The 25,193-nt window shown below is 53.2% G+C and overlaps 12 protein-coding genes across 12 annotated transcripts; 7 read left to right on the top strand and 5 right to left on the bottom strand.

Moving 5' to 3' along the window:
* Nucleotides 1-265: 265 nt before the first annotated feature.
* Nucleotides 266-1,410, top strand: J4E87_007973 (uncharacterized protein; the record flags this gene model as incomplete). Its single annotated transcript, XM_049379566.1, has 2 exons — nt 266-505; nt 565-1,410. The coding sequence occupies 2 exons, from the start codon at nt 266-268 to the stop codon at nt 1,408-1,410; spliced, it is 1,086 nt and encodes a 361-aa protein (XP_049230794.1).
* A 181-nt stretch (nt 1,411-1,591) lies between these two features.
* Nucleotides 1,592-3,430, bottom strand: J4E87_007972 (uncharacterized protein; the record flags this gene model as incomplete). Its single annotated transcript, XM_049379565.1, has 1 exon — nt 1,592-3,430. One exon carries the CDS (start codon nt 3,428-3,430, stop codon nt 1,592-1,594), a length of 1,839 nt encoding a protein of 612 aa, XP_049230793.1.
* Nucleotides 3,431-3,903: 473 nt separating this feature from the next.
* Nucleotides 3,904-5,097, top strand: J4E87_007971 (uncharacterized protein; the record flags this gene model as incomplete). The annotated part of the gene is made up of 1 exon (XM_049379564.1): nt 3,904-5,097. One exon carries the CDS (start codon nt 3,904-3,906, stop codon nt 5,095-5,097), a length of 1,194 nt encoding a protein of 397 aa, XP_049230792.1.
* A 315-nt stretch (nt 5,098-5,412) lies between these two features.
* Nucleotides 5,413-6,960, top strand: J4E87_007970 (uncharacterized protein; the record flags this gene model as incomplete). The annotated part of the gene is made up of 1 exon (XM_049379563.1): nt 5,413-6,960. One exon carries the CDS (start codon nt 5,413-5,415, stop codon nt 6,958-6,960), a length of 1,548 nt encoding a protein of 515 aa, XP_049230791.1.
* Nucleotides 6,961-7,967: 1,007 nt separating this feature from the next.
* On the top strand, nt 7,968-9,488 carry J4E87_007969 (uncharacterized protein; the record flags this gene model as incomplete). The annotated part of the gene is made up of 1 exon (XM_049379562.1): nt 7,968-9,488. One exon carries the CDS (start codon nt 7,968-7,970, stop codon nt 9,486-9,488), a length of 1,521 nt encoding a protein of 506 aa, XP_049230790.1.
* Nucleotides 9,489-9,989: 501 nt separating this feature from the next.
* Nucleotides 9,990-12,470, top strand: J4E87_007968 (uncharacterized protein; the record flags this gene model as incomplete). The annotated part of the gene is made up of 1 exon (XM_049379561.1): nt 9,990-12,470. One exon carries the CDS (start codon nt 9,990-9,992, stop codon nt 12,468-12,470), a length of 2,481 nt encoding a protein of 826 aa, XP_049230789.1.
* An 869-nt stretch (nt 12,471-13,339) lies between these two features.
* On the bottom strand, nt 13,340-14,677 carry J4E87_007967 (uncharacterized protein; the record flags this gene model as incomplete). Its single annotated transcript, XM_049379560.1, has 1 exon — nt 13,340-14,677. The coding sequence occupies one exon, from the start codon at nt 14,675-14,677 to the stop codon at nt 13,340-13,342; it is 1,338 nt and encodes a 445-aa protein (XP_049230788.1).
* A 432-nt stretch (nt 14,678-15,109) lies between these two features.
* J4E87_007966 (uncharacterized protein) lies at nt 15,110-16,672 on the bottom strand (the record flags this gene model as incomplete). Its single annotated transcript, XM_049379559.1, has 1 exon — nt 15,110-16,672. The coding sequence occupies one exon, from the start codon at nt 16,670-16,672 to the stop codon at nt 15,110-15,112; it is 1,563 nt and encodes a 520-aa protein (XP_049230787.1).
* Nucleotides 16,673-17,696: 1,024 nt separating this feature from the next.
* On the bottom strand, nt 17,697-19,439 carry J4E87_007965 (uncharacterized protein; the record flags this gene model as incomplete). The annotated part of the gene is made up of 3 exons (XM_049379558.1): nt 17,697-18,593; nt 18,715-18,821; nt 18,947-19,439. The coding sequence occupies 3 exons, from the start codon at nt 19,437-19,439 to the stop codon at nt 17,697-17,699; spliced, it is 1,497 nt and encodes a 498-aa protein (XP_049230786.1).
* Nucleotides 19,440-19,914: 475 nt separating this feature from the next.
* Nucleotides 19,915-20,712, top strand: J4E87_007964 (uncharacterized protein; the record flags this gene model as incomplete). Its single annotated transcript, XM_049379557.1, has 1 exon — nt 19,915-20,712. One exon carries the CDS (start codon nt 19,915-19,917, stop codon nt 20,710-20,712), a length of 798 nt encoding a protein of 265 aa, XP_049230785.1.
* A 639-nt stretch (nt 20,713-21,351) lies between these two features.
* On the top strand, nt 21,352-21,879 carry J4E87_007963 (uncharacterized protein; the record flags this gene model as incomplete). The annotated part of the gene is made up of 1 exon (XM_049379556.1): nt 21,352-21,879. The coding sequence occupies one exon, from the start codon at nt 21,352-21,354 to the stop codon at nt 21,877-21,879; it is 528 nt and encodes a 175-aa protein (XP_049230784.1).
* Nucleotides 21,880-22,253: 374 nt separating this feature from the next.
* J4E87_007962 (uncharacterized protein) lies at nt 22,254-23,525 on the bottom strand (the record flags this gene model as incomplete). Its single annotated transcript, XM_049379555.1, has 1 exon — nt 22,254-23,525. One exon carries the CDS (start codon nt 23,523-23,525, stop codon nt 22,254-22,256), a length of 1,272 nt encoding a protein of 423 aa, XP_049230783.1.
* Between the last annotated feature and the right edge of the window lie 1,668 nt (nt 23,526-25,193).

Below are 25,193 nucleotides of genomic sequence, written 5' to 3'. Positions count from 1 at the left end.
ACACTGATAGACGAATAATGTGTGCTAGTAGCGGCGTGGTGTTCGAGAGGTTGATGAGTAGCTGTGTCATTGATTTCTGGTAGATGGTGCTCGGTAGCCCAGCAGGACTGAGCGTCGCGTGATCGGAAAGTGGGTCCGCCTCGTTCGGCTTGAAGGTATTGCCGAGTGCGCGTCATCGCGCCGGATTGGTAATCCATCTCAACACGCGTCGAATGAAGGCGATATAGTGTGTAACGTCGCACTTCAACACCATATACTTACCACGATGCCTTCTCAACGCGACTTAGAGGGCGGTAGCGTGCTAGACGAGCGCGCGCCCTTGCTCTCGCATGATGCCGCGCGTCAGCACACGCCCACACCATCGGAAAGCGACGAAATCATCGACCAGCCGGAAAAGGCAGCGTCCAAGACCTGGTATTATATTTGGAGAGGCATTCTTGCCGTCTTCGCGATACTGGTCGTTGCTGTCTTCATCAAAGGCTGGATAGAGGCCGATGACGTCGATGTACGTTCCTATGCACTGTCGCGGCACATGCAAACTTCAAAAGCTCACATCATGCGTAGTTCGATCTCAAGGGCGCATTGAAGCGTGCATTGGGTGGGGGTTTGAGTGGTGCTGCGGCGATGATACTGCAAGTGTTGCTGTTGATGCCCATCCGTACGATCATGAACTACCAATATCGCCACGGAACATCAACGACTGTCGCGACTAAGACTCTGTATGCAGACGGTGGTATAGGCCGATACTACCAAGGCATGGGTGCTGCACTCTTCCAGGGGCCCATCGCTCGATTCGGAGACACAGCCGCCAACGCTGGTATCCTGGCCTTGCTGCAGTCCAACGGCTTCTTGAAGCAGCTTCCATCACCCATCCAGACAATCTTTGCATCGGCGTGCGCTGCAGCTTTCAGGATGCTACTAACACCAATCGATACCTTGAAAACTACCTTACAGGCCCAGGGTGCTAGTGGCTGGGGTCTACTCCGGCAGCGCATTAGGACCGACGGCATCGGCTCTCTGTGGTGGGGTGCTTTTGCGACCGCAGCAGCGACCTTCGTTGGACATTACCCCTGGTTCGCCGTCTACAACTTCCTCTCTGAAACTATAACAGAGCCATCGAGACAGCAGATCGGATGGTGGTTACTACGGGCGGCTTTCATCGGTTTCTGCGCTTCGGTCGCTTCGGACACAATATCGAACTCGTTACGCGTTGTGAAGACATATCGACAGGTCAACGATACAAGGATATCTTATACTGAGGCTGCCAAGCAGGTCATCCGTCAAGACGGCAGATTGGGTCTATTTGGGCGCGGATTGAAGACGAGAATCATCGCCAACGGTCTGCAGGGCATTCTATTCTCCATCCTGTGGAAGCTGTTCTTGAAAATCTGGGAAGACAAGACGGGTTGAGCGCGACTGCGATTGGGCCGACATATTTGAGAAAAATCAATTTCGGCTTGACTACTGCAGTGTGCGACTCATACGTACAACGAGACCTCTTTTTCGACGCGCAACACCGTCGGCGACATTCGTACTGGGGCCAAAGGTACCGGCTTAGACATCTCCGTATCCGATACTAATCCTGATCACCTCATTTAACTCGCTTCGTCTTCTTCGCCGACATATCCCCCTCATCTTTCTCATCCCGCTTCCTCTTCGGTGACGGTCGCCTGCTCTTCTTCCCCTCAGCATCCAGGGCCGCATTCTTACCAGCCTCGGTCGGGTCGTCAACCGCAACCGACTCATCCACCTGAAACTGCCTCAGCTCGTCCTCTGTCACATTCGGAACAAACAAAACACCGCCTGTCTTCCCTTCTAGAAGTCCTCTCATGTTCTTCCTCTCTGTGGCAACCTTGCTAACCCTGCCATCGAGCTTTCCCCGGATGGATGACACGTCGCGCTGTGGTCTAGAAGGTGCATCAGCACCGTTCGCGTCTTTGAGCACCTTGCCTTCGAAGAAGGCGTTGAAAGCTTCCATCACGGAGACTGGACCGGGGATTTTGATGACGTGGCCCGCATCGATAGTTGCGCGCAGCTTTCGGTGGAAGAGCGTCATCCAGGCGTCCTCCAGTGGTGTGTACGGGTATGCAGCCTTCTTGGTGCCAATCCCATGTTGCTTGAAAACGTCGGTGCGCCATTGTGTTATCGCGACGATCTGGGGCTTGGACTTCCAGTCGATGTCATCCAGCTCGACATCGGTGTACGTGACTGTCTTGGACTCACCGGTCACGTTGTTGTGGAGCTTGATCGTAAGCTTGTGGACCGACTTGTTGCCCGTCCGCGGGGCGTCGATGTTGCCGTCTACCACCTCCCATCCGCTAGCTTCATCCGAAGAGGAGGCAGGGCTGGAGCTTCGCTCAGCTTTAGCGTCGACCTTGAGGTTATTGCGACCGGTGTCTTTCATCAATGTGTCTCCCGTGGCCGGCGGCTGGGCGGATGTCTTGGTAGACTTCTTTGGCGATGGCAAAGACTTTCCAGGTCCCGCGGACTTGCCAGGCGAGGAGCCGAAGACAACTTTGAGTTCCTTCTTCTTCGTTGTCTTGAGTTTGGTTTGACCACCTGTCTTCTTGTTCTCCGTCGCAGAGTCAGACTCATCCCCGTCCTTGACGTTGTTGATGTAGTTCAGGTAGCCATTGTGCCTGAAGTACTTCTCGTCCAGTACATCGTCGGTATCATCCGGCTCTCTCAAAGGTTTCGCATCGTCAGCAGGATCAGATGGGAAATCCGCCACCGAGTCTTCATCGCCTTCGTCGGGTAAGTAGCCTTCGCGCGCTGCCGAGGGCTCGTCTGTGGGTGTCTCTTCGCTGAAGTCTTCGTCGAAGTCTGGATTGTTGATCGACCGCCATCCCGTCTTCGTCTTGTAACCAGCGGGGTTCCACGAAGATTTGTCTATGGTTATCTCCTGGCTGGGGTTCTCGCCGAACGCTGGGTCGTTGATGGAATTCCATCCGGATGTGGTCGGGAAACCAGCAGGGTCCCACGAAGACTTGTCTATGGGTTGCCATCCTGGGTTGGGAGACGCCTCTGGCTGCCGAGGGGACGACCGCATTTCCGCCGGGATCATCAGTGCCTCCAATTCCTCCAAGTCTTCATCCTCGTCCGCTGTCTCATGGTGGTCCGTCTTCTGAATAGGCGTTGCCTCCTCCTGCCCACCAGTTTCGGTCGTATCGCGGTCTCGGAACTCGGGGACGTGGGTTGTAGCGCGAGGGAGTGGAATGTTGCCGGCGATGTCAGCGTGACGCGAAGAGCGTGTAGGACTCCTGACAGCATTGTCAGTCTGGTCGAAGGCGTCAACAGAGCTACCGGTCGCGCTGTATTCTTCCTGCTCGATGCGCCCCTGTTCAATGTCTTCTACAAAGGTGCGAATCCCTGTGTGGGGTGGAGATGACGGCGGCTCCATATCAAGATTTGCGGTTGGTGTCTGGTCCATGGTGTAAGTTGTGATTGTGGTTGGGGTGGAGCAGTTGCGCTGGTGGTGTGATTTGCGGTCGGAGTAATGGGCAGTCCGAGTTGCAATGACTGTGAAGTTGAGTGATTCGGGAGGGCCGCGGCTGGGACGATGGTGAACGAATGCTCTGGTAGGTCATGCTCTATGCGAGTAGGACGTGGTGGACACCCCTTCCTTGTTTATGTCAGCACGCCGAACCACCGCACGGTTCTGGAGATGTATCGGAGCTAACCGTTGACGAGACCGGCGTAGAGGTCACCCATCAGCTTGGCACTGATTAATGCCGCTGCTTACGCTTGATCTCAATCTCGACATCTTCTCGACGCCTCCGAACACGACCGCTGCACAGCGCCCCCTACGCTGTGCGCTCACACTTCGCTTGTACGCACCTCCGAGCGCCGTATCCGCATCCAAAGACACCCGTTGCATGCGCTGAACAAAACTTCACAGACGCCATGGCCCCAGCCAGCAGCAAGAACCACCCCCCTTGGGCGACGACTGAGCAGACCTCTGCGCTGAGAGCCCACGTCGTCCTTCAGCGGCACAAAATGGTGGTACCTCCAAAGATCCTACCAGACGACGTTGAACGCGCCATTCAGATCCTGGATCAGCACGACCCGTCGACAGCGAAAGCGGATGCTAAAGACCTCGAGCCAATTGATTACGCCAAATACGCGATCAACGACCACTTGCGGCCAATGGCTCTCGCAGCTGGCATGCACAACCTCCATCAAGAAGGAATAAAGAAGGGTAATCTAGTCGACCTACTGACAGACTGGGATTTACAAAACGTCCCGCTTATAGCGGCTCTGCTACCGCGCTCGGACAAGGCCACTAAACCCGCCATCCCTAAGAGGGTTGTTCCAACGCAGAAGAAGGCCGAAACGGAGCCAGCGGAGTCGAAGAAGCGCAAGGCTGTGCCGACCAAAGTCACAGCATCCAAGAAGCCCCGGAACAATGCCAACGATCCTCCAGAGGACCCCGACGTCGCAACGAAGGACCGAAGCGAATCAGATGGCGGCGATTCCCTCCCACAAACTGCTATCGAGGGCAGCACATCAACTCGAACACCGGCTCAGGCGCGAACGCGTCTACGCAAGCCTCGAAACGGTCAGTCACTTGCCGCCAAGACGTACCTCGAAGCAGACAGGGGCATGGCTGCACTGTCGCTGAGGGAGTTTGGGGAAGACAAAGGCAATAGTACGGACGATGCATTGACCCACAAGCGCGAAGAAGACGACAAGAGGCTCGAGGCTGAGGTTGAAGAGGTGCAAGTGCCAGCTCCAAGGCGACATGGCACTAGAAGCCAAGCGGGTGGGCGCGGCAACGGCAAAAAGAACACTACTACTACTACTGCTGCGTCTATTCCAGCCCGAAAGAGGAGGACTGCCGAACAGGTCGCGGAGGACAAACGCCTCGAGGAAAAAGAGGAGGAGCAAAAGTTGCACAATGCACGGCGGCTTGGTGGCTACTCCGACCCTGAACTCGCCGAGACCTTTCGCGTCATGCATAAGACGGTTCTGGTCCCGATGCATGGCCAGATGCAGGAAGGGGTTGAGCCAGTGCCGACTGATCAGCTAGGCATGCGGGAGTTAAGGGAGAGGCTCGTTGATGAGGCCAGGAAGGAAGGACGCGTAGTGGAGATGTAGATTGACGGAGGAGCATCACCACATCACTTGTCATGAACAGGACATCGAGAAGATGTCCTCAAACGTTGAGGCTTGGGATTTCTTTGTCTTGCGAGAGGTATATAGGGCGCGACGAAAAGCCATGCACTTCTTTGGATGTACTGACTTTCTCTTTGTCTCTGAGTTCCACATTTCGGGACAAAGAATTAGGAAACCGTTCTTATGTTCGGCGGCTGTATCAGCAATGGATTGCGTCTTCATACAAAATTGATTGCGAACATCACCTCCTTTGCCACAAAAAGATCTTCTCGTGCAAGCCGACAGTCAGCTTCAGTGATGCCACCGAAAGGCCGTGGCAATGATGCCAATGATGCCGATGACAACTCGCAAAGTCCACCCAATGAGAGACGGCCAGGGTTACGAAGCCGATCCAAGTTAAAGACCACAGCCCGCAACGACGACACCGTCCAACCACCCTCGTCTCCAATCAACAGGCCCGCTGCGGCAGGAAGCTCAGCAGTACCAACCAATGAGATACAACAGAAAATTAACGACAAGCAAAAGTCTCTTCAAAACGAACTTCAGAAAATAAGAAAGGCGGCAGAAGACTCGGGCTCACGAGAGAATCAACAGACACGCTTAAAGGCCACCATATCGTATGAAGACTATCTCTACTATCAAACACCAGAGTACAGGAAGCAATACCGCGAAGACATCGATGCCGCCGTCAAGGACAGAGCGAAACTAGCTTTTGCGAAAGGCCATGCTCCTGCAAGACTGACGGATGACAAAACGTACGACAAAAAACTAAGGAAGTACCTGAAGGACTTCGAAAATAACGGAGTAGGTATGCTCCAGAATCTACATTGGCAGAGCATGCTGCCCGATCAGCTACGTATGCGTACTCCAAGGGCGGAAAGATTCCCGGTGGGTCTAGGAGAAGAGTTTGGAGGGGTGTCAATCGAACCTTACAACTTATTACTCGACACCGACGCAATCGAGAAGAAAAGAAAGGAGGTGGAAGACAAGAACAAAGATCCCAAGATGAGCGAATCTCACTCCGAACGACGGGCACGCGAGACGGGGCTCTCGGAAGGACTACCGATAGATAGCCATGTTAAGGACGCATTATCAACATCCAAAGATCTTGGCAGGACGCGACTGAAGAGTGGTCTGTTCATTGCAGCGGGCGAGACATGGGACGACTGGAAGACCTTGCACGAACGCGAAGCACCGGATGGGCTTTACGACGAACTGATCGAGGAGGAGATGCCAGATGATGACAGCGACTCTAGTGACGATGAGAACGACTTGTTTGCAATCAGTTACCGCGAGTGCAGTGGTTTAGCAGGTTGTCCCCGTGGTGGCGGTGGTGGTGATGATGATGATGGCGGTAGTGATGATGATGGCAATAGTGAAAAGGGGGAAAAGAAAGACACCAATGATCCAGGAGCACCAGCCAACCCTGCTGGTGGGCCGCCAACTGGGTCCGAACCTCGACCTCAATCGCCAAGAAAGAAAGCGAAAAAACATGACTACACGCAATACAATCGCCCACAAGTCCGTACAGCTTTGAAGTATCGAGAGCAAGCTCAGAGTGCTCAGTATGTTACGGAGCTCCACAAGCGTGCTAATGATTATGACGACAACCCGAAACAACCTGGTACTATTCATCACTATATCCTGAAGGATCGGAGTGTCGCAAATCGTCTTGAGAAAAGGATTACTGAACTGGGTGAAGGTTGGTCGAATGAATATAAAAAAGAACTCGATGAGCAGAATAAGAATGGCGAACAAGTAGATACTGACGTATCCGAAGAGAACTCTCCCGCGTCAACCGGGAAGGGGAAAGCCGCCAGCAAGGCCTCTCTACGTCGACCGTGAAAGCCGGAAATAGCGTAATGGTGGCAAGAAGACATCTAAATCTAAGAAAAAGAAGAAGACGCAGCCAAAACGTAAGAGCAAGAAGTAGAACCCTTCGCTTATCTTTTCGATATTTGGCGAAAAGGACGACAAGAAGGAGCGTGGGCGTGTAGGTGCAAGCTTGGACTGGGGTCACAGCCGGTGCATGGCATGGAGATGCATGCGATGCTCTTCTCGCGCTCGATCTCGCAGTCTGCTAGAATAGACCAAACTTAGTATAGTTCTCACAATTTCAGCACGTTGTGCTTCTTCATAGCGCGCGCTTTGCTTTGAGCAATCAGTTTGGTGTGAGTCGCGAAAGCAACTTATATATTCCTTAACTGTTAACTTACTACAGTATGCAACTTAATATTCTAGTTCCCTTCTATTCTATCTATAGTACTGTAATAACGCAGGGTAAGATAAGCTACTTATAACTTCTAAAATACATAACTACTATATACACAAAAGGTACTTCTTATTAAATAAGAGACATCGCAATTTTCAAAGTCTGAGCAATTAGTTCGAGACATGGACTACGCCAAGAGCCGAGTAAAGCTCAAGTCCTGTTGTATCTGACTGCCGCAGTGTTCCGCGACGCTGCTGGTCGTTTGGAAGCTTATACAGAGCAGAAGCTTTCGTGGCTCACACTGTGGTCGAACATACTGTTGTCGAACATTGATTGATGACGTACCCCCAATCCGGTTAGGGTTGCGCTGTGTAGGGTCAGAGCGGGACATCGCACGTGAGGGACGCTTCACCTCCAGGGTTTGCTCGCAGCATGGTCACTCACCCTGGGATACAGGCTCGGCAACTTCCATCGTAAGCGTATCATTGGCGCGACTCGCGTGCCGTTCCGCATACGACGCGACCCCAGTCACGATCCTTGGCGCACACCTCCGCAGCCCATCTCGCTCCGACCGCACGACCCCACCGCACCAAGACAGCGCCTACAGAAAGACAGCCGGCAGCGCGCGATACTGCACACGATGGCGGACGACTACGAGAATTGGCCGGTGAACATCAGTTCGGGCAATAAGCCAGCCCTTCGACCGACGCTCAAGAAAGCCGACGACACACTTACAAATTTCAACGGTATATCGAAGGATGCACTTGTGGGGATCTTTCTGGACTTTGATAACAGAAACTATCCGCTGTCTCTGAGCGACCCTGATATCGAGGACAAAGTGACCGCCGCACAGAAGGCTAAGTTGAAAGAAGAGGTGAATAGGCAGAAGGAGATCGCGAAGCTAAATAAGAAGCTGGAGGAAGAGGAAAAGAAGGCAGAGCAAGAGAAGAAGCGTAGCGCAAACGCAGCAGCAAGGTCTGAATTAGAACAGAAGAAAGAGACGACCACGGTGAGGCCTGTGATGACCAAGGCCAGCGCTCAAGAAGATGAAGCTACCCCGATCGACGGCGAAGCAGCGGATCGAGATCAAGACGGAGATGTGCGTATGGCGGGAGATGGGGATGCGGCAGAGGCAGTACCGTTGGTCGATCCGACGGCGGAGGCGGTCTCTAGTCCCGTCGACGGCGGGGGCAAGCGCAAGCGTCCTGCCACAGTGAGTCCATCTGACACCAAGCGGGCACGTACCGACCGACCGAAGACATCGTTAATCGTGAAGTTGAAGTTGCGGACTAAGGACGGAGTTGCGACTGGCGGCATGCAGACTGCGACACAAGTAAGTGAGACCGAGTGCGACAAGATCATGGCTCTTGCTAACGACAATGCTCAGGGTCTTGGTGCTCGTAACCGTCCTAGACAGACTGCTGGAGACACGCGCACAGCCAACACCCGGCGCACCCTTAAGAAGCCAGCTTCGAGGCTACAGCATGGCGTGGCATCTCCTCTTGAGCTCGCAAACCCCATGGAAGGCAGCAAGAACAACCCTGGCGATACAGGCGCTCAAGGAGTGGGCGATGTATCCGGCATCGCCGCACCCGCCAACGACCCTGAGCAAATCCCGTTCCGACGCCATCTGCCACGTACCAACAGGAATCTAGCGAAAGTGCCAGCCGTAGACGAGCCTGTCGCTTCTGATGACGGTTCCGATGAATACGAGCAATCCTCCGAAGAAGCTGCTGTATCCAAGGCGTTGTCGGTGGAGGACGACGAAGGTCCCGACGCAGATGGACTGGCAAAGAAGACACACGTGCCAGCAGGGATACTGCCCCTTGACAAATGGGTTGACGAAGACGACTACTCGCACTCTCCATACGATGAGGTTGCAGCACGGACCATAGTCGCCGCGAAGAGTGGCAATCTGGGTTCCAGTCGCGATCCCAACCTCGTCAAGGAGTTCAAGGGTACCCATAAGGTAGATGGCTATATGCACATTCCTCCACTCTGGTTAGCGAAGAAGATGAATCGTGACCAGTTGGGCGCCGGAGAACGGGAGTTGTACGACGTGCAGAAGGAAGAGTGGGAGAGACAGGATGCGATCATGGCTGGAGTATCGCCTCCAAAGAAGACCGTACGACCTAAGCGGAAGACCTGGCATGATGAATAAGAGAGAACAGGTGGAGCAAGCCACCATAGGGGCCAGTTAGGAGCAGTCTTCGGGCCTGGGTGACCACGACCAGATGTCGGCATGCATACATAGCTCTTTGTTTAAAGCGATAGTGCGCGCATGTGCCCTTTTCGGACATCTGTACCTAACGAGCGCGGCTTTGTTTGAAGGTGGGGCACAGATTTCGCCGAAGACGGTCGATAGCTCTTTGTTTGGACTGTTTTGTCAGTCAACGTGATGGTACAATTACCATTAACCCGTCCCCTTGCGATGCCATGGTCTGATCTTGCGCAATTTGATGCATTTGATTTCGACGTCCAGCTGAACGATCCTGCATTAGCCCACGTCGAGTGCAAAGTTCCCTACAAAAATATGGCTAAAAGGAAGCCGCGTGGCAACAGTGGTCCTGGACAGGATGGCAAAAAAGAAAAAGGGGGAAAGACGAACGGTACTGGCAAAGCTGACGAGATAGCTAGGGCAGCGGAGACCCGAAATAAATACATGCCACGCCTGGTTTTGGTGACTACAGAGCCAGGGAAAAAGAAGAAGCTGCACGAAACATGGGAGTCCATTAAAAAGAGCCTTGAATCCTGGCAAGAGCTGACGGCGAAGGCAAAGGATTGGGAAAAGGATCACGCTGCGTACTACGATTTTGAAGCGATTGAAGCGGAATATAACGCCAAATTTCAAGCGCACCAAGATGCCCTAGATCTCGAAGACCAGCAGACTGGTCATCGTCGTGGGCAATTACAACAGACCAAAGACGCCAAGAAGGCGATGGTGCTCGCACAACAGGCCTACAAGAAAGTGAAGAAGGATAAAGATAAAAAGAGATTTGACAGAGTGGAACGCCGACAGAACCACGATTGGGCAACCACCGCGCAACAAGTACTCGAAGACTGGCTCTTCTATCAGGAGGCCTCCAATCGGCGAAGGAGGGGGCGATATCTGGATCCGGACGAAAGAATGCTTGCGGAGGCGGAACGACTGAAGCGGAAGCTCACATACAAGCTCGAAACGGGAGGCACCGATGGTGGTTATTATGACTGGCTGCATTCGTTGCTTGAACTTTACGACTCAAGAGCCATTGGCGGTCAAAGCTACAAACAAGGTTTCGAAGATCATCTGGGAAACCAGATCCGGGATATGAGGAACAGTGCAGGAGCTATTCCTCGCGTCGGACCAGGTGAACTGCGCCTGTGGACACCGATGTACAGGCGTCGACTTGTTGGCTTGCGTCGCTCAGGGGGAGACGACGATGACAGCGATATTCCAGATGAGGTACCGCACCGCTTTGAGCTAGATGAGGCAGCCATTGAGACAAAGCGGGCAAAGGTGGACAGTAAAGTAGATACCGAAACGGAGAATCTCCAATACACCTCGCATGAGGAAAGACGCCAGGAGGAAGTCTCACAGTATAAGAACGATAGGCCTAACACTTCGAATGTACGGGAAGTAACGAAGGCCAGTGGAACCATCATTGAAGACAGGTGGGGACAAATTCGGACGGAACAGGGCCTGTTCGTATCTGCACGGGAGAGCTCATGGGACTGGCTGACTTCGTATGACTTGCTCGGGCCGGTGAAATCGGGCTGGCACCCTGAGACAAGCGCAGTCAGAGACGATCCGGAAGACTTGGTATATCCTGATAGTGGAAGCGAAGACGGCAGCCAGGTGGATGCACCACAGGCTTCCGGTGATCAGCCTACTGGTGAACACTCGCGCGATCCTATCGGCACTAGAGCAAAGAGTGGCGAAGCTAACATCGGAGAGGGTCAACATCGTCTCCGAAAAGAGAAGAATGCGCGCGGGAAAGGAACAAGCAAGCCCGGTTCCGCCTCGCAGTCATCCGGAAAGCCCTCAGCAGGTGGTGAGTCGACTAACGACGAGACCATACTCGAGAAGCCAGTAGGCGAAAGCCGAAAAGCTGGCAAAGCGACCATCAATTACCCATACCCGGCCAGAGAGTTCTGGAGAGACTCGAAACCATTCAGATTGGGCCAACGCAAGTTCGTCACCACCGAGTGGGCGGAGGAAACGACCGGTCGCCGCGAACGACACACATACCGAAAGCTACAGCACGCCTCACCTGTCAACTCGCCCCCTCAATCTCCAGTGTTAGAGGAAATTCCAGATGCGACCATGCCCATGGGCTTCCCCGAGACGGATACGCGAGCTGTCGCTCTAGAGCCAAGGTCTCGCAGAAAAATATGTCTTCTGAATCCCAATAGATGCCGAGCATTCTGGCCCCACGCTTTGAACGAGTGTTGGATACCATACTCAGAGCGACCGACGCGGCCTGAAGAACCTGTAAAGTGGCCCATCCAGGGGATAGATGCACCCAAAGACGTGACCGAAGGGGGTCCGGATGGATACGTGCCGGCACTCGGTATGCCTGTATACCGCTCTAGGCTATACGACCACTATGGACTGATGTTCCAGAGCACACCCAAGGATGAGGCCCCAGCGCGGCCCATATGGCCTAGGATTGGGATACGAGTGCCATATGAACCAATGACGTTCGAAGACCTTCGTCTGTGCAGAGAAGATGAGGGCAAGGGTGAGATGGAGCCGGAGGCATCGAAATCTGCAGAGCCCGTGGAAGTTCTGGAAACATCCAACCAAGGAAATATAGGCAAGATCCTGGCTCCTGATGCGCATCTAAGAGGTGTCCATGAGGTCCGGTCGATGGCGGTGCCAATTATCGAGGAAGCGCAACGGCCGTGGGCAGATCCTGAAGAAGAGCCTGATGAAGATGACTCGGGCTCAGGCTCGGATGCGGAATCGGACGATGACGGTGATCTTTTCCACGAATCCTACGTGACAGGCTCCTTTCCAGGTGGCCTGCCCGCCCCCGTATCACCGCCAACGGAAGCCTCGGGGACTGCCGCCCCAGACGAAACAGCTCCAGCAAGTGTTGCCCCAGAAGCTGCTGTGCCTATAGAGGACGACCAAATGGATGATGGTGCCGAAGATCTGTAGACACAATACTACCGCATGTCGGTTCAACCATACCTAGGTAGGTACGTAGATGCCGGGTTTGATCTATGATCATTCGTTGATTGTAGCAGGTATTCTGTGCAGCATCATGGAGTATTGATCGGGGGGAGCCTAGCTGGCTTTCGTTCGTCGGTGCGCGGGGGGACGCGTCGTCGTCGCGTTATCTCGGTGGGTATGGTCTCGCTGCCATGGAAGGAGAGGACTGAGGAAAACTGTATCTGTATCGTGGGGTGACTTCAGTAAGACATCAGAGCTCGCAGAATTGTGGCATCGGGCAATCGTTGACGTTTGTTGGCCGACGTGTAGTACTGAAGTTTGCAGTCGCTGTTCGGAGGCTGGGTTTGTGCTGAGTAATCAATGTGCGTCATAGCATAAGCTTCCCAACGGAACCCCGTGGTTCCCTAACGCAACCTCCTGGTATCGACCACCACGCACTGGAGCATCGACAGTATGTCCGGATAATCAATTCATATTAAAGTAACTTAGCTGAGTTACACGACAATATAGTGTGATGTTAGGGTTCGATGCACCCATTAATACCCCGTGGCAGAGTGAGTTGCACCTATTTTTTATGGACCTTTTTACCAGGAACCAGATTTGTTACTGTACACTCGCGGATTCATTATGTATCAAGGTGTTGGAAAGATCTATCACTACATGATAGTGATGTCGATATGCGCCTGCACTACCCTCGCGACAAACGGTCGGTCATCACGCTCACTGTGTTGAGGTGGCCTCAGAGACTACGCATACCTACTCAGGACATGCCTGGAGTGTCAAGCAGTTGGATTGCTTCCTGAAGCTTCTATCGCAATCCGACTGAGTCAAAGATACAAGCACATCTCCTCCGCCTACACCCACATACTCCTCCGCGATCTCCTCTCTTCTCCTTCAGGGTACTTTGGGTCCTCGCCGAGATACTCCATCCTGTTCTCTCGGTAACGCTTCCCACTACTACCCTGCTCCAGATTCCAACACCTCTCAATCTCTTCCCACACATTCTTAGCCCGGCGACCTATCTTAGGCGCCAGGATCTTGGCTTCCGCGATAGTGGGCGGAGCTTTCGGATCTGCGGTCTGCCTGCTATCCAGCCAGTATAGATACGCATGGCGCGCCGATACCAACTCGCCAACTCGCCAGGCCTTCGGATCCCGCGATGCTAGACCGGGGTGCATATGAATCTGGTATGTCTCATCTAGGCGAGGATTTGGTTGGAGGCAGATGGGATCGTATGGTGGCTGGCGGAAACCGAGGAATGCAATGATGCGCGGGTCGTTGATGAGGAGGAATTCGACTGGCCCGTTATCCATACTAGCTGCTACTTGGGTGACCTGGTTGTTGTTGTTGTCGCGGTGTACGCACATGGCAACGATGATGGCGCTTCGATAATAGTCGGCTTGGACTTCTTGGATCTTTGTCATGGGAAAAGCTTCGAAACCATGGATTCGTACAACTGTGCAGGTACCGGGGGTATGCCTTTCGCATGCGACACCTGCAGAAGTGATTGGAGCAGGTGGTGGTACCGGCGATGAGGTTGGAGGCGAAAGTGCTGTCTTTGGGTTGGCATGTTCGATCGTGACAGGTGGGAGGGCTTTTGCCAAAGGTAGGTCTTCCATGTCGACATCCGGGGTTTGTGCGACCTCGAATCTGATTTTCGTTTGCAGTGCGTCGTTGGCGACAGTATCCTCCTCCACAACCTTATTAGGCGCATCATGGCTTCCTATATCGTCGTGCGCTTCATCGACCTTCTCCGCCTCTTCTTTCTCCTCTGCCAATTCTTCGACCAAAGGCAGCTTGTACGACAACCTCTCTTCCCGTTGATCATGCGCAGTCGCAAACTCGTTATACACCCTGATCAACTCGCGGTTCCCTAGCCTCTCGAGAATATCTTTGATTCTCTGCGTCCACAGTGCCAGCAAGTGCTTCTTCTGGCCGCCTCTGGTGAGAATCAAGCGCATAGTGTTGATGAGCTCGCTGGCTGCGGTTTCGGGCATGACAGCGAAGAGCCGAGGTTCAAAGACGGTAAGACTGCTCGACGTCGTGGGTGGCCTCTTCCGTCTGTATGTCTTGGGAGTCTGCATCGCATTTGTCTCAGGCGCGGTGGTGTTGATCGGTGGGGTAGGCGCGGGTGTGAAGAATTGCTGGGGGTCTGGCGTGTCGCTTTGCATTTTGGTGCCTTCTTTGCGCATACTGTTCTTGGTATATTGATGGTTCGAGGTTTTGTTACGAAAGTCCTAGTGATGCGACGTTATTGATGGTCGCCTGGTGGGCGTTTGCGCGCAGAGTTGTTTTGTTTTGTCTCACTTTCGCTTGCGCTCTCACTCGCGACCTCCAGAAAGAGAGGAAACATTGAAAGAACTATACACAGTACCAATCATTAATCCAACTCCTGCAAAGGATGGGATCAATAAGTGATTTACCCACATACATTCAGGCAGCACTATATAAGTCAAACTAGCGATATCATTATCGCATTTGACATCACATGAATTCGGGTCGCTTGTCGCCCCCCTAGAAGTTTACTCAATCATTACACGTCTCCGTTATATGCCTCCACTACACATTGCAATACAGACCCGTCATCCAACTCCTTTTGCTAAACATCTTACCCAAAGTGCGCCTCAACTAATACCGTGCTGCGCTTTCACCTGCGCTTCATACTCTGCAATCGCCCCATTGATCTCACTGACCATCTTCTCCCTTCTCAAAGCATCCGCTTCCGTCTCTGAGTCCTGAAGATCTGGCACAGGCTTACCTGTGACATTCTTGAGGGCTTGTTTAGCGACAGCAACATTCCGAAAGTCCTCATCAAACGCATCTTGAGCAGCGAGAAGCTCCTTCCGTGCCTCTTCGGTGATGACCTCAAGCTGTGCAACAAGATTACGCGGCTGTTGCGTCGCGCGAGCGGCTGCCATCCGCATCGTAGCCATACGCTCCCTTAGTCGAACGCCATACAACGCATTGCGACATGCTTGGAGCTTGACTCTGGCATCAGCCAGGGCGTATTCTTCGGGACTGGATTCGCTACTGGTAGTCGCGGAAACCAGCAAAGCACGAAGTTCAGCGGATGACTGCGGACGCGCTCGCTCGAGAGCCTGAAGTCGCGTCATCTCACGCAAGTCCTCGAAAGGCATGTTGAAGAAGTGGACACCAGTTTCCGTGCGTTTGTCGGCTGCACGCCAGTACAAGGGGCCAGGTGTTGTTCTTCCAACTGTGAGGTCAGCTGCCAGGGGGCTATTGATCTCAGCAGCGATACCTTCCTCTTCTGGTATCAAGCCTGGTGAAGCATGGTGATTGACTTGGGGATTGGCGTCGTCATGACCAAACCCAGAAGCAGTGACACTAGCTTGCGAGTCATCGAAATCCATCATTTGAACGTCTTGGTCGGATACTGGCTGCTTTTCCCGGTCACCAGCATCGTGCGCATCCGTGTCCTTTTCGGTCGACACTCGTCTATCATAAGTCTTGAGCCGTTCTAGAATGAAGCTGGTGTCGACAACGTCCTCCATCGCCACTAGGTCCCCTTCCCCGCAGCTCCTAACGAAATCACTGACCGGTTCGTGCTTTCTGTTGTCACCGGCGTGCCCTTGAGGTATTGCTTCTCCGGTGGTCTCTTTGCCTGGATCAGCTACCGCGGAATCGGGGGTGTGTTCGACCAAAACATCATCGGAGATGTCGTCTTCCTGAAGAGAAGGAGGTTTTGCAGTCTCCTCTTTCGCACTCTGGCTCGCTGTAAGGCTGTTCGATCCGGTAGCCGGGACCCATACTTCAAAGCCGTATTTGTTTACGCTCTTTACCATAGGAGTAGTTGGTCCAGCTGCTGGTTGACCAGCCTTCTTCCGATGCGAACGTCTTGTTGGAGTCTCGGTGGTGCTGTCCTTCTTTCCATTGCGTCCTCCCTTCTCACGCATTTGGGGCTGGAAGTGTTTATCCCGGAGGTGATCGACAGTTTGTTGAGTGCCTTGACCTTGTGGCGCACGACTGTTCACGGAATTCGGTATGCGCTCAGTGGGTGATTTTATGACTGTCTTGGCCTTGGTAGTCTTGTGTCGCTTCGGTTTGGGTTCCCTGAAGTTTGCACCAGGCAAATCTGTTTCACTGTTGCCGGGCTCATGCTTCTTAGCTGCTTGCTTCGGTTCTTTGTCACAAGACCTAGCTGCCGGGACGCTGCTCTCACTTCCCATATCATTGATTTTCCTATCGGTAATAGCAAATTCCGATGCAGGAGTGCGAGACCTCCTAGTCGAAAAGATAGGGTTGATGGCGGTCGGTGGGAAAAGTGATCGGCGGGGTGCTCTACCGTTGGTTTCCTTTGCGACGAGCTTTCACGCGCAGTGACTTCCAATCTGATGGTCTAAATTTCTGACTTTGGTGAGTTGATGAGAGGCAAAAAGGTCATGATCAATACACAAGTGCGTACTGGAAGACTGGGGGCATGTGTAAGAGGACGAGCAATGTCGATGAATTCCAAGAACCTTTGGTCATAGCGGCTCGATATCGCCATAGTGAATTTGCGTGCAGAAATTTTCTGCACAGCCGATGCGGGCCGTGACAAGATTGAATTCATCTCATGCATCGTGAGATGTCGTGAGCGTTGTAAGCGGTCTTCGTCGCTGTCAGGCGTCTTCGAAGTCCACGCTTCGCTGGGAAGGAGGCAACGACACCCGCTTATGACGAGCATCCTGAGGCCTCAATGTAGTTGTCAGATGCGCGGTCTTGGAAGTATATCCCCGAAGGTAACTTGAGATGCGCGGTTGTGGTTGCAGCCCGAGTGGTGTTGTGAAGAATGATGACGTCATCATCACCGAAATTAGCGCCGATGTCGCGTACGCGACACGCGTGCTTGGACCCTGAACCACCAAACTTCACGATATCCGAAGAAGGCTACCTAGGTATGGTTGCCATCTCCAGAATCTGTCCAACATTTACCTCACTTTCATCAATATTCTTTGTCGCACGTGGTTACCTGTGAAGCATAGTTGCACGCCCAAGGTCTACACAAGCGATCACACACGACGTCATATCGGCCCGCAGTGCTTAATATATCGAGGATTCATCACATTTTAATTTGTCCTCTTCAACGAAGACGTTCTACCCTCCAGCTAACAACCAGTGTCATACGCAAAGCTTTCTTGACTCCCTATCAAGTCTCAACACCATGGACCCGCGCCGAACCGTCTCATTCCGTCTCGAACCCACCAAGCCTTCCTAGCCCCGACGCACCCTTTTCTTCCTCTCGAACATCGTCTTCCGCTCCTCCGCATCCATCACACCAGTTCCTGCCGGTTTATACATGGGCATGGCAGTCTTGACGCCTGACTCCATCCATCGTGCCCACCGGTTGTGCAAGTCCACGATGCCGTGATTACGCACAAAGGTCTCTAGGTCATGAAGTACTGCTTGTTCGGCGGTAGCATCCTTGTCTTCCTCGGCGGCTCGACGACGCGTCCACACGAGATGCATATACTCTTGACGCTCAGCGTCTGTCGTCAGGATCTGGCCCATCTCTTCCATAACCTGTCGTAGACTCGGTCCGGCGGTACCAGTGGTGATGATAGTCGTCGGCCAGATCGGAACCCCAGTCTTTCGAAGCTTTGACTTGGGGGGCTGGGTATTGGCTTCAACTGGAGTGGGCTTGGCAGGTCGCTTTCCAAGCTGCTTCTGAGACGGTCGTGAGACTTTCTTCAGGGTACCCTGCGAGCGCTTGCCCTTCACAGGGAGAGACTCCCCAAAGTCTCCGTCTTCTTTGTCATCGTCGGCCTCTTCGCTGCTGTCTTCGAAGTCTTCGCTGTCCTCTTCAGGCTCTTTTTCCGACCGGTTCTCGACTTGTCCCTCTATACCTCCCTCGTCATCTATACCCGAGAGACCAAAGAGCTCAGGATCTCCATCTCCTTCATTATCATCCTCCAAACGGGATGAGCCCAAGAAATCCGATGGGCCCGCCTCCGTGGCCTGAGCAGCCTCGATCTCGGCCTGGCGACGCCGGACCAAGGCTGCAAGGTCTTCAGACCCGGGCTTGCGTGTTCCGGTCGATGTAGAGTCGCCAGCAGTCTGGCCCGCAACCTCTTCCTCTGCATCGCTCCAATTCCCTTCGACGTCCTCTGGCTGTAGTAGTGTATGACCACCGATACGCATAGGACGTGTCATCGTTGTCGGGGCGGACAGAAATGCCTGGTTTGGAACGCGACGGGAATCCTTGGAAGCTGGTGCGCCAGGGAGTACGAACTGATGCCTCGGTGGGGTGCCCTGTGGGGTCGTTGATGGTTGTAGAGTCGTTGGCGTCGTCGATGGCGGCGGTACGTATACTGCTCGTTGACGTCCAGAAATCTGGTTCTTTGGCGTTGTTGCTAGACGTCTAAGACGTTCAGCTTATTAGAGGTCAGTGATTGCTATTACGAGGGGACTGACTTCAGGGGCGATGCGCAAACGACCAAATAGTAAAGAACGCAATTGCTTACCATTATCAGCTTGAGCAGCAAGCTCGTCCTGCTTCTGCATCGCACGCATAGTCACAGCTGCTCGCCTGTTCAGCTCTTCAAGTCCCGCATGGCGCCCCCATACAAGTCGACAGGTTTTCCAAGCATTCCTTATCATCTGGAGGTCCTCATCGGTGTCCTCTTCACCCATGTTGTCCGGCATTGGGCCAGCAGGTTCCAACTTCCAGATCGGTATCATCATGGGAAGCTGCGTGAAACTGATGACTATTTTTCCCTCCTTCTCAACAAACATGCGAAGGATATCGGAGTTCTCGATGAGAATGGTGTCGGTGTCAATGTTGCCGGTGCATGACATCACGACCCTGATGACCTTCGTGGTGAAACCCTCGGACGGTGGGCTCTTAGCGATCCTGGTGATTGTAGCGGTCGCACTGTGAACGTGCACAGGGCCATGTTGCTTGTCAATGTTCATGTCGGGGAAAGGCGTTTCTACCGGAACCTCCTGAGTGGACATGGTTACTGTTGTACGGGCAGCGTAGAGCAAAGATGGCTGCACGAACGAGTGGTAAGAATTGATAGTGGTCTTTGGACTACATGGGGGCCAGTGCTCCAATGTATGGTGGGGTGGTGGAGAGATTGCTCTCGCACCGTCAAGTGTAAGGTGGTTTGCGTCTTTCATTGAGTACCCTGCACACTTTTTTGGGTCGTAGAGCACTTGACGATCTGTTCAGGAACTAGCAACATCGGTACCTGGAGTCCCAGGGGTCATGAGCGCTTCGCACTTCATACTCGCATCACCCCCGGATACAGTCCCGTCTAATGGTGTGACTTATTCATCGCTTGCGCTATCGACCACCAGCAAACAGACACTGTTTCTCGACATCACCCTTCACAACGCCGTCAATCGAGTTCATTCCATGAGCATGCGCGATTCCACGAGCTTCTTTCAGCTACCACAACCCAGCGAAGACTAAGCAAAGCGTGTCCAAATGATCAGCTTGACGTTGCGCGGTTTCACCGAAATGGAATACACTCAACAGCCGAAAGTCTTCCGGCCCAGCTGGTACACCATCCCAGCGATCTTTTCCACGATTCAGTCGTACACTTCGGCAGTGGAGTGGTTCTACTATCTGACCTTTATCTCGCACATACTATGCAAGTCTGACTCGGCCCATATAGCCAAAGCCCACCTCATCTCCTTTCTGCGCGCTCGTCCACACATCCAGATGTGGCACGAAGCTTTGCTCTCCGAGATGTACGACGAGGACGAACCAAACCTTCCGTCGGTACTGGAAGGTACGAATCTCTTGCATCCCTTGATACAGAGATTTCACGAGTATTGCACGCAGAGATTCTCGTTGATGACGAGAGGGGATGTCTTCGTTGCGCGATGCGTGGTAATTGACTTCATCTACAGGCGCTTGGACAAGGCGCAGAAGGCAGCTGAGCTGGCGAAAGATGCGCAGACCAGGAAAGTGCTGGAAGAACAGGGTGTGGCTGTGCAGCAGCGCGAGCAGGCCCGACGAGCTTTCGAGGCTTCTTGTCTCCGCTTTGGTAGTATCGGGAAAGATGTGCCTGCTGCCGGTCAGATTGGTGTTCTCGATCTTGCCGCTCTCTTAGCTGTGTTGTCGTTGCAATCGCCCTTTGATCTACCCGTCACGCCCGAACCTGGGTTTGCTGCAACATTAGCGCCTGTTCAGCAGGTATCATGGCTGAAGGGTCTTGCGCGCAGTTTGGCTCAGCTTGCAGTAGAGGTCACTCCATCCTACACTCACTTGGCAGCGTAGTCCTGTTGTACGACAAACTTTGGCACAACTGCGTGCGCAATCATTAACTACCTTTGATGTTTTGCTCGTGTAGAACAATAGAATGAGGTTAGACAATGAGGCCGAACAAGCAATAGTCAACTCATCACAAGGTAAGTGCAAGTATTTAACGGACTGGCGAATTACCTTCTCTTTTGCTTCGCAAATTCCTTCTATACTTATATATATATATTGCATTTAAATCTCTTGCTACTTGGCTAATCAGTCAGGTGCTGCTTTTGTTCGTCACTACCGACCCGTCACACTCCTTGCCTTACAAGAAGATGAAGTTTGCGACATCTTGCTTTGAGACCTCCGCAGTCGCTCCGCGGGAGTCACGGCCCTTGAGAAGCTCACTCAATTCACCGATTCGATCATTGTGGCCCTACCTTGGCGATGTGAATGAGAGCCTTCTTCGCCGCTTATATCGACCGAGAACGGTTCACGATCTGACTCTTGTTCTACTCAACCAATTTCACTCTTGAGTTCAGAGCCTATAGACCCCTTATAAACGGCCCTTTACCTTCTACCACTTTAACCACTATCAGAAGCTTTCAACAGAACATCACATTCAACAGCCAACCGCACCGAAAACGCACATAATCGATTGTAACGGTAAAAATGGTCGAGACAATGAACACACACACGTCCTGTTACACCAACAGTATCCTCCAAAGACTCAAGGATATCATTGGTCTCAATGATTTCCTGTTCTACGGGAACATTATCACCCGAGTCTTCCGATGCAACATCAGTGGGTCTGGCTCTTCACCAGCACTGTTTCACATGCTCAAGTCTAACCCAGATGCGATCTTCCTCCACAACGAGATCGCAACCATGACGAAAACCGTGCTGGAAAAGTATAACCTTCCGGTATTCGAAGACGAGAAGAATGACGCGAACTCTTCACGCTATTCCGCAAGCGCAGACGACAGCTATGGCCACCAGCTATTTGATGTTGTGGATCATTTCGCGGGTACGGAAGGAGCGCGACCCGCTGATGCGCATACCGCGCGATCTCAGGTCATGCGGTGTGTGGAGATGGTGCAGCAAGAGCATCAGAAGATCGAGCAGGCAGTCGACGATGTTGCGGCGGTGCTTGCATCAATGGGGGTGGATACCATGGCGACGGATGCAATGGAGTTATGACTCAGCTCCAGAGTGCGAATGGTGAAGGCTAGAGGTAACATATACGCACGAATGACTAGAGTGGAACAAGTCATAGCAGCAGGAAGACGATATACAAGTTGCAGTTCATCAAGTACATTTGGCATACATAGTCTGGAGGCACACAAATCATTCTTTCAGTCGACATTGATCATCACAAAGGCATCATTCGAGTGTTCAAAGAGTGTATACATGAATTGTTGAGACTTACAAGGGACCAGCCCCAGCTCACAACTAGCTAATGATCATCAAGGTGAGACTTACGGACGACCAGCGCCCAGCTCACCACCAGCACCCACAGACCGGACGCCATCACACCACATCTACGCCGCCGCCGCCGTCGCCGCCACCACCACTCACTCCTTCTTGACCACCTTCTTGGCCGTCACCGGCACCCGACCCTTCATGTAGAAGTCAGCTCCAAATCTCTCCACCTCCTTGGTGAGACTTGAGTGACTCCTCAAAGGCCGAGCGCCGGCCGTACCCGCGAGAACCTTGCCGCCGAAGGTCTGGTTGAACGCCTCAACGAAGGCCTTCCACCCCTTGGTGGGCTTGCCGGCGGTGAGGTTGGCGAGGATCCACTTGCGCTCCTCCGCCACGTAGGCCTGGACGACCTCACGGAACCGAACGCTGGTGTTGCGCCGGATTTGCTGAACAGTGCGCTTGTTCAGCGCCGTGATGGCCTCTTGCGAAGCCCAGTTGCGCGGAGGAGGGTTGGCGAAGATGCGCTTCTTGCCGTTCTTGTCGAGGAGCTTGACGACCAGCTTGTGCTTCTGGTCGAACGCGGTGCCGTCGGCGAGAAGCTCGAACCGACCGGGGACAAACTGAGTGAATTCAGGGTTGGCCTTGAAGTTGTCGTCGTCGGCGTAGTCGGTGGCGTATGCGCCCCAAGTGACGTTGCGGAACAGCTCTGGCTTGGTGGTGTCTTTGACGTCGCCAGCGACGTCGCCCACGTCCGAGTCGTAGTACTCGTTGCCGGCCTTGGCGGCGGTGGCGATGAGCGCAGCGTGGTCAGCCCGCTTCGGGTCCAGAATGCGCTTGTTGCGCTTCAGGGCGGGCACCGAGATGGGCACCGAAGGTTGGGCGGTCTGCTTCATGCGACGCTTGGGCGGCTTGGTGTCGGCCTCGGAGTCGTTGTCGTCCTCAGACTGGGTGACGAGTTGATCGATCTTGCGCTTATGGCCAGCGCCAGCAATGGGGGTGGGTGAAGATGGATGAAGGGCGGATTGGATGCAACGCAGTTTGAGCTTGAGACCTGAGCGACCAGATTCTGCGTTGGGGAGGCCGGCAGCGTGGCTCACGGGAATGGGAGTGGAGTCGACCGCGGTGGCGTTCTTGGGGCGCCTGAGCTTGAGCTTGAGCAGACGAGGCTTGCCGGAGCTGTAAGGAGCAGACGGAGAAGGAGCGCCAGCGGAGCGAGGGCCAAAGGTGTGTCCAGCACGAGCAGCTCCCATGTGTACATCGATCGGTGAGGCCTGCTCAACCGAAGGGAGGATGACGGAAGGGGACCTTGTGGGAGTCGTAAAGGGATCCTGGGGACGAGCGTGACGAAGTCCAGCCAAGATGGTGGCAGCTTCAAGCATACCGGGTGAGACCAGCTCGACCGAGGGCAGAGTAGAGGAAGACATGATGATAGAAAGGTATCGTGAAGAGTAATGGGTATCGTAAAGATTGAAAGATGGAAGTAAGAAGCTGAGTGCTGAAGAATGTATGGTAACGTGCTGGAAACTGAGAAAGTCGTAATGAGAAGATAGAGAAAGCTGGGTGGTCTGACGATAGAGACTGCAACTTTTGTCTCATTAAGCTGCTATTGTCTCGAGGTGAGCTGCACAAGTTTCTGCCGTCTTGTCCCAATCGGGTGGTGAAGGCTGGTAATTCCTATTGTGAGTCGTAGTGAAGACGCGAAATCGACCCATTTTGAGCGCGTTCACTTTGCGGAACAATAGGATTGTGTCGAGAAGCGGTTAAGACGGCACCAGTCGAGGTGACCTGCGATAGTTCCAGACGTCAGAGAACTATCTGATAGCCAAATATGGCATTCTCAGCACATCAATACTGGACTTCTCCATTGTGAGCGGCGTAAATGAGACTCATTGTTCCGGTCATGATAGCTCTTAATGCTGCCTCTTGTTCCGTGGTCTTGCTCCCATCAGACCCTTTCACCTTCACTTGGTCGTGGCGTTCCCCTTGGTGTGGATGGTGTGAACATTGTAGTTTTTGCAGCAGCCAGGACGCATATCCTTCCTTGGAGTATCAGGTCCATACTCTTTAGATCCCTCTTTTCAAGTGAGTCGCGCAATTTCGTATGGATAGAGTAAGGTGGTGTAGTGGGCGCAGCTCGTACGTGACGATATACATTGCTGATGGCTCGTGTGTACGCTAGCGCTATATATGGTTAGCGTAGTTGATGACATCATCCATCGGATATCTCGTTTGGCCACATCTGCTCAACCTGCCGACGTGGCTATCAGTATTCACATCCTTGGAGAGGATGCGATCGAAGAGCCCCCAAGTGCTCCAGATGAATGCCTGGGAGAATGAGTAGCGATGCCGACCGAAGTCCTGTAAGATTGACGATGGCGCATGCAGGACGCGACGCGTCAAGGCAGCAGCTTTGCATTTGTCTTTGCATTACCCATGAGTATAGTCAGTGCTCTCACACCTTTCATTTACTAGATCAAATACTACATCGTCGTCGATCAGAATGGCTAGTACACCAGCAATCGACGTCGTCATCACTTCTTCGCCCGACGTTTTCGATATCGACGGACATACAGATCTGAGCATCCGCCTCAGTCTCACGCTTCGTCACGACAAACCGATTACATTGTACAAACGGGACACGAGCCTCTTCGACGGCAAGATACTTCATGATGGCGGGCTCACGTTCACCGATGTCGAGACTGGTCAACGCGTGCCACGCAGCACCTTGAATATCTGCTATTTCTCTAGCGAGAGCTTTTCATGGGCGACTAGAAGCCAATACGTTACACTACATCCAGAGAAACAACATGTCATTCACACCGGCTTTACACCTCTAAGTACAAGCCGACGGGAGAAAACAGATCCAAGAGAATCGTGGGTGGGGACGTTGAAGTTCGCCGGCTTCAAAGATGGGCAGACATGTAGAATAGGCATCAGTGAGAACGCTTTTGTCAAGGACTGGTTTGAGGGAACAGTCTGGGAGCTACTAGGATGGCAGATGCTGGGTTGGGCGCCGACGACAGTTCACACGCACATCAGCTACAGGGTTGTTAAGTCATCGGTTGTCACGATCAAGCGACTCGAGGCTGATG

This window comes from Alternaria ethzedia, assembly GCF_023757985.1.
Source record: "Alternaria ethzedia strain BMP 0044 chromosome Unknown scaffold_23, whole genome shotgun sequence".
NCBI classification, from domain to species: Eukaryota; Fungi; Ascomycota; class Dothideomycetes; order Pleosporales; family Pleosporaceae; genus Alternaria; species Alternaria ethzedia.
This window is presented reverse-complemented; position numbering and strand designations above follow the sequence as displayed.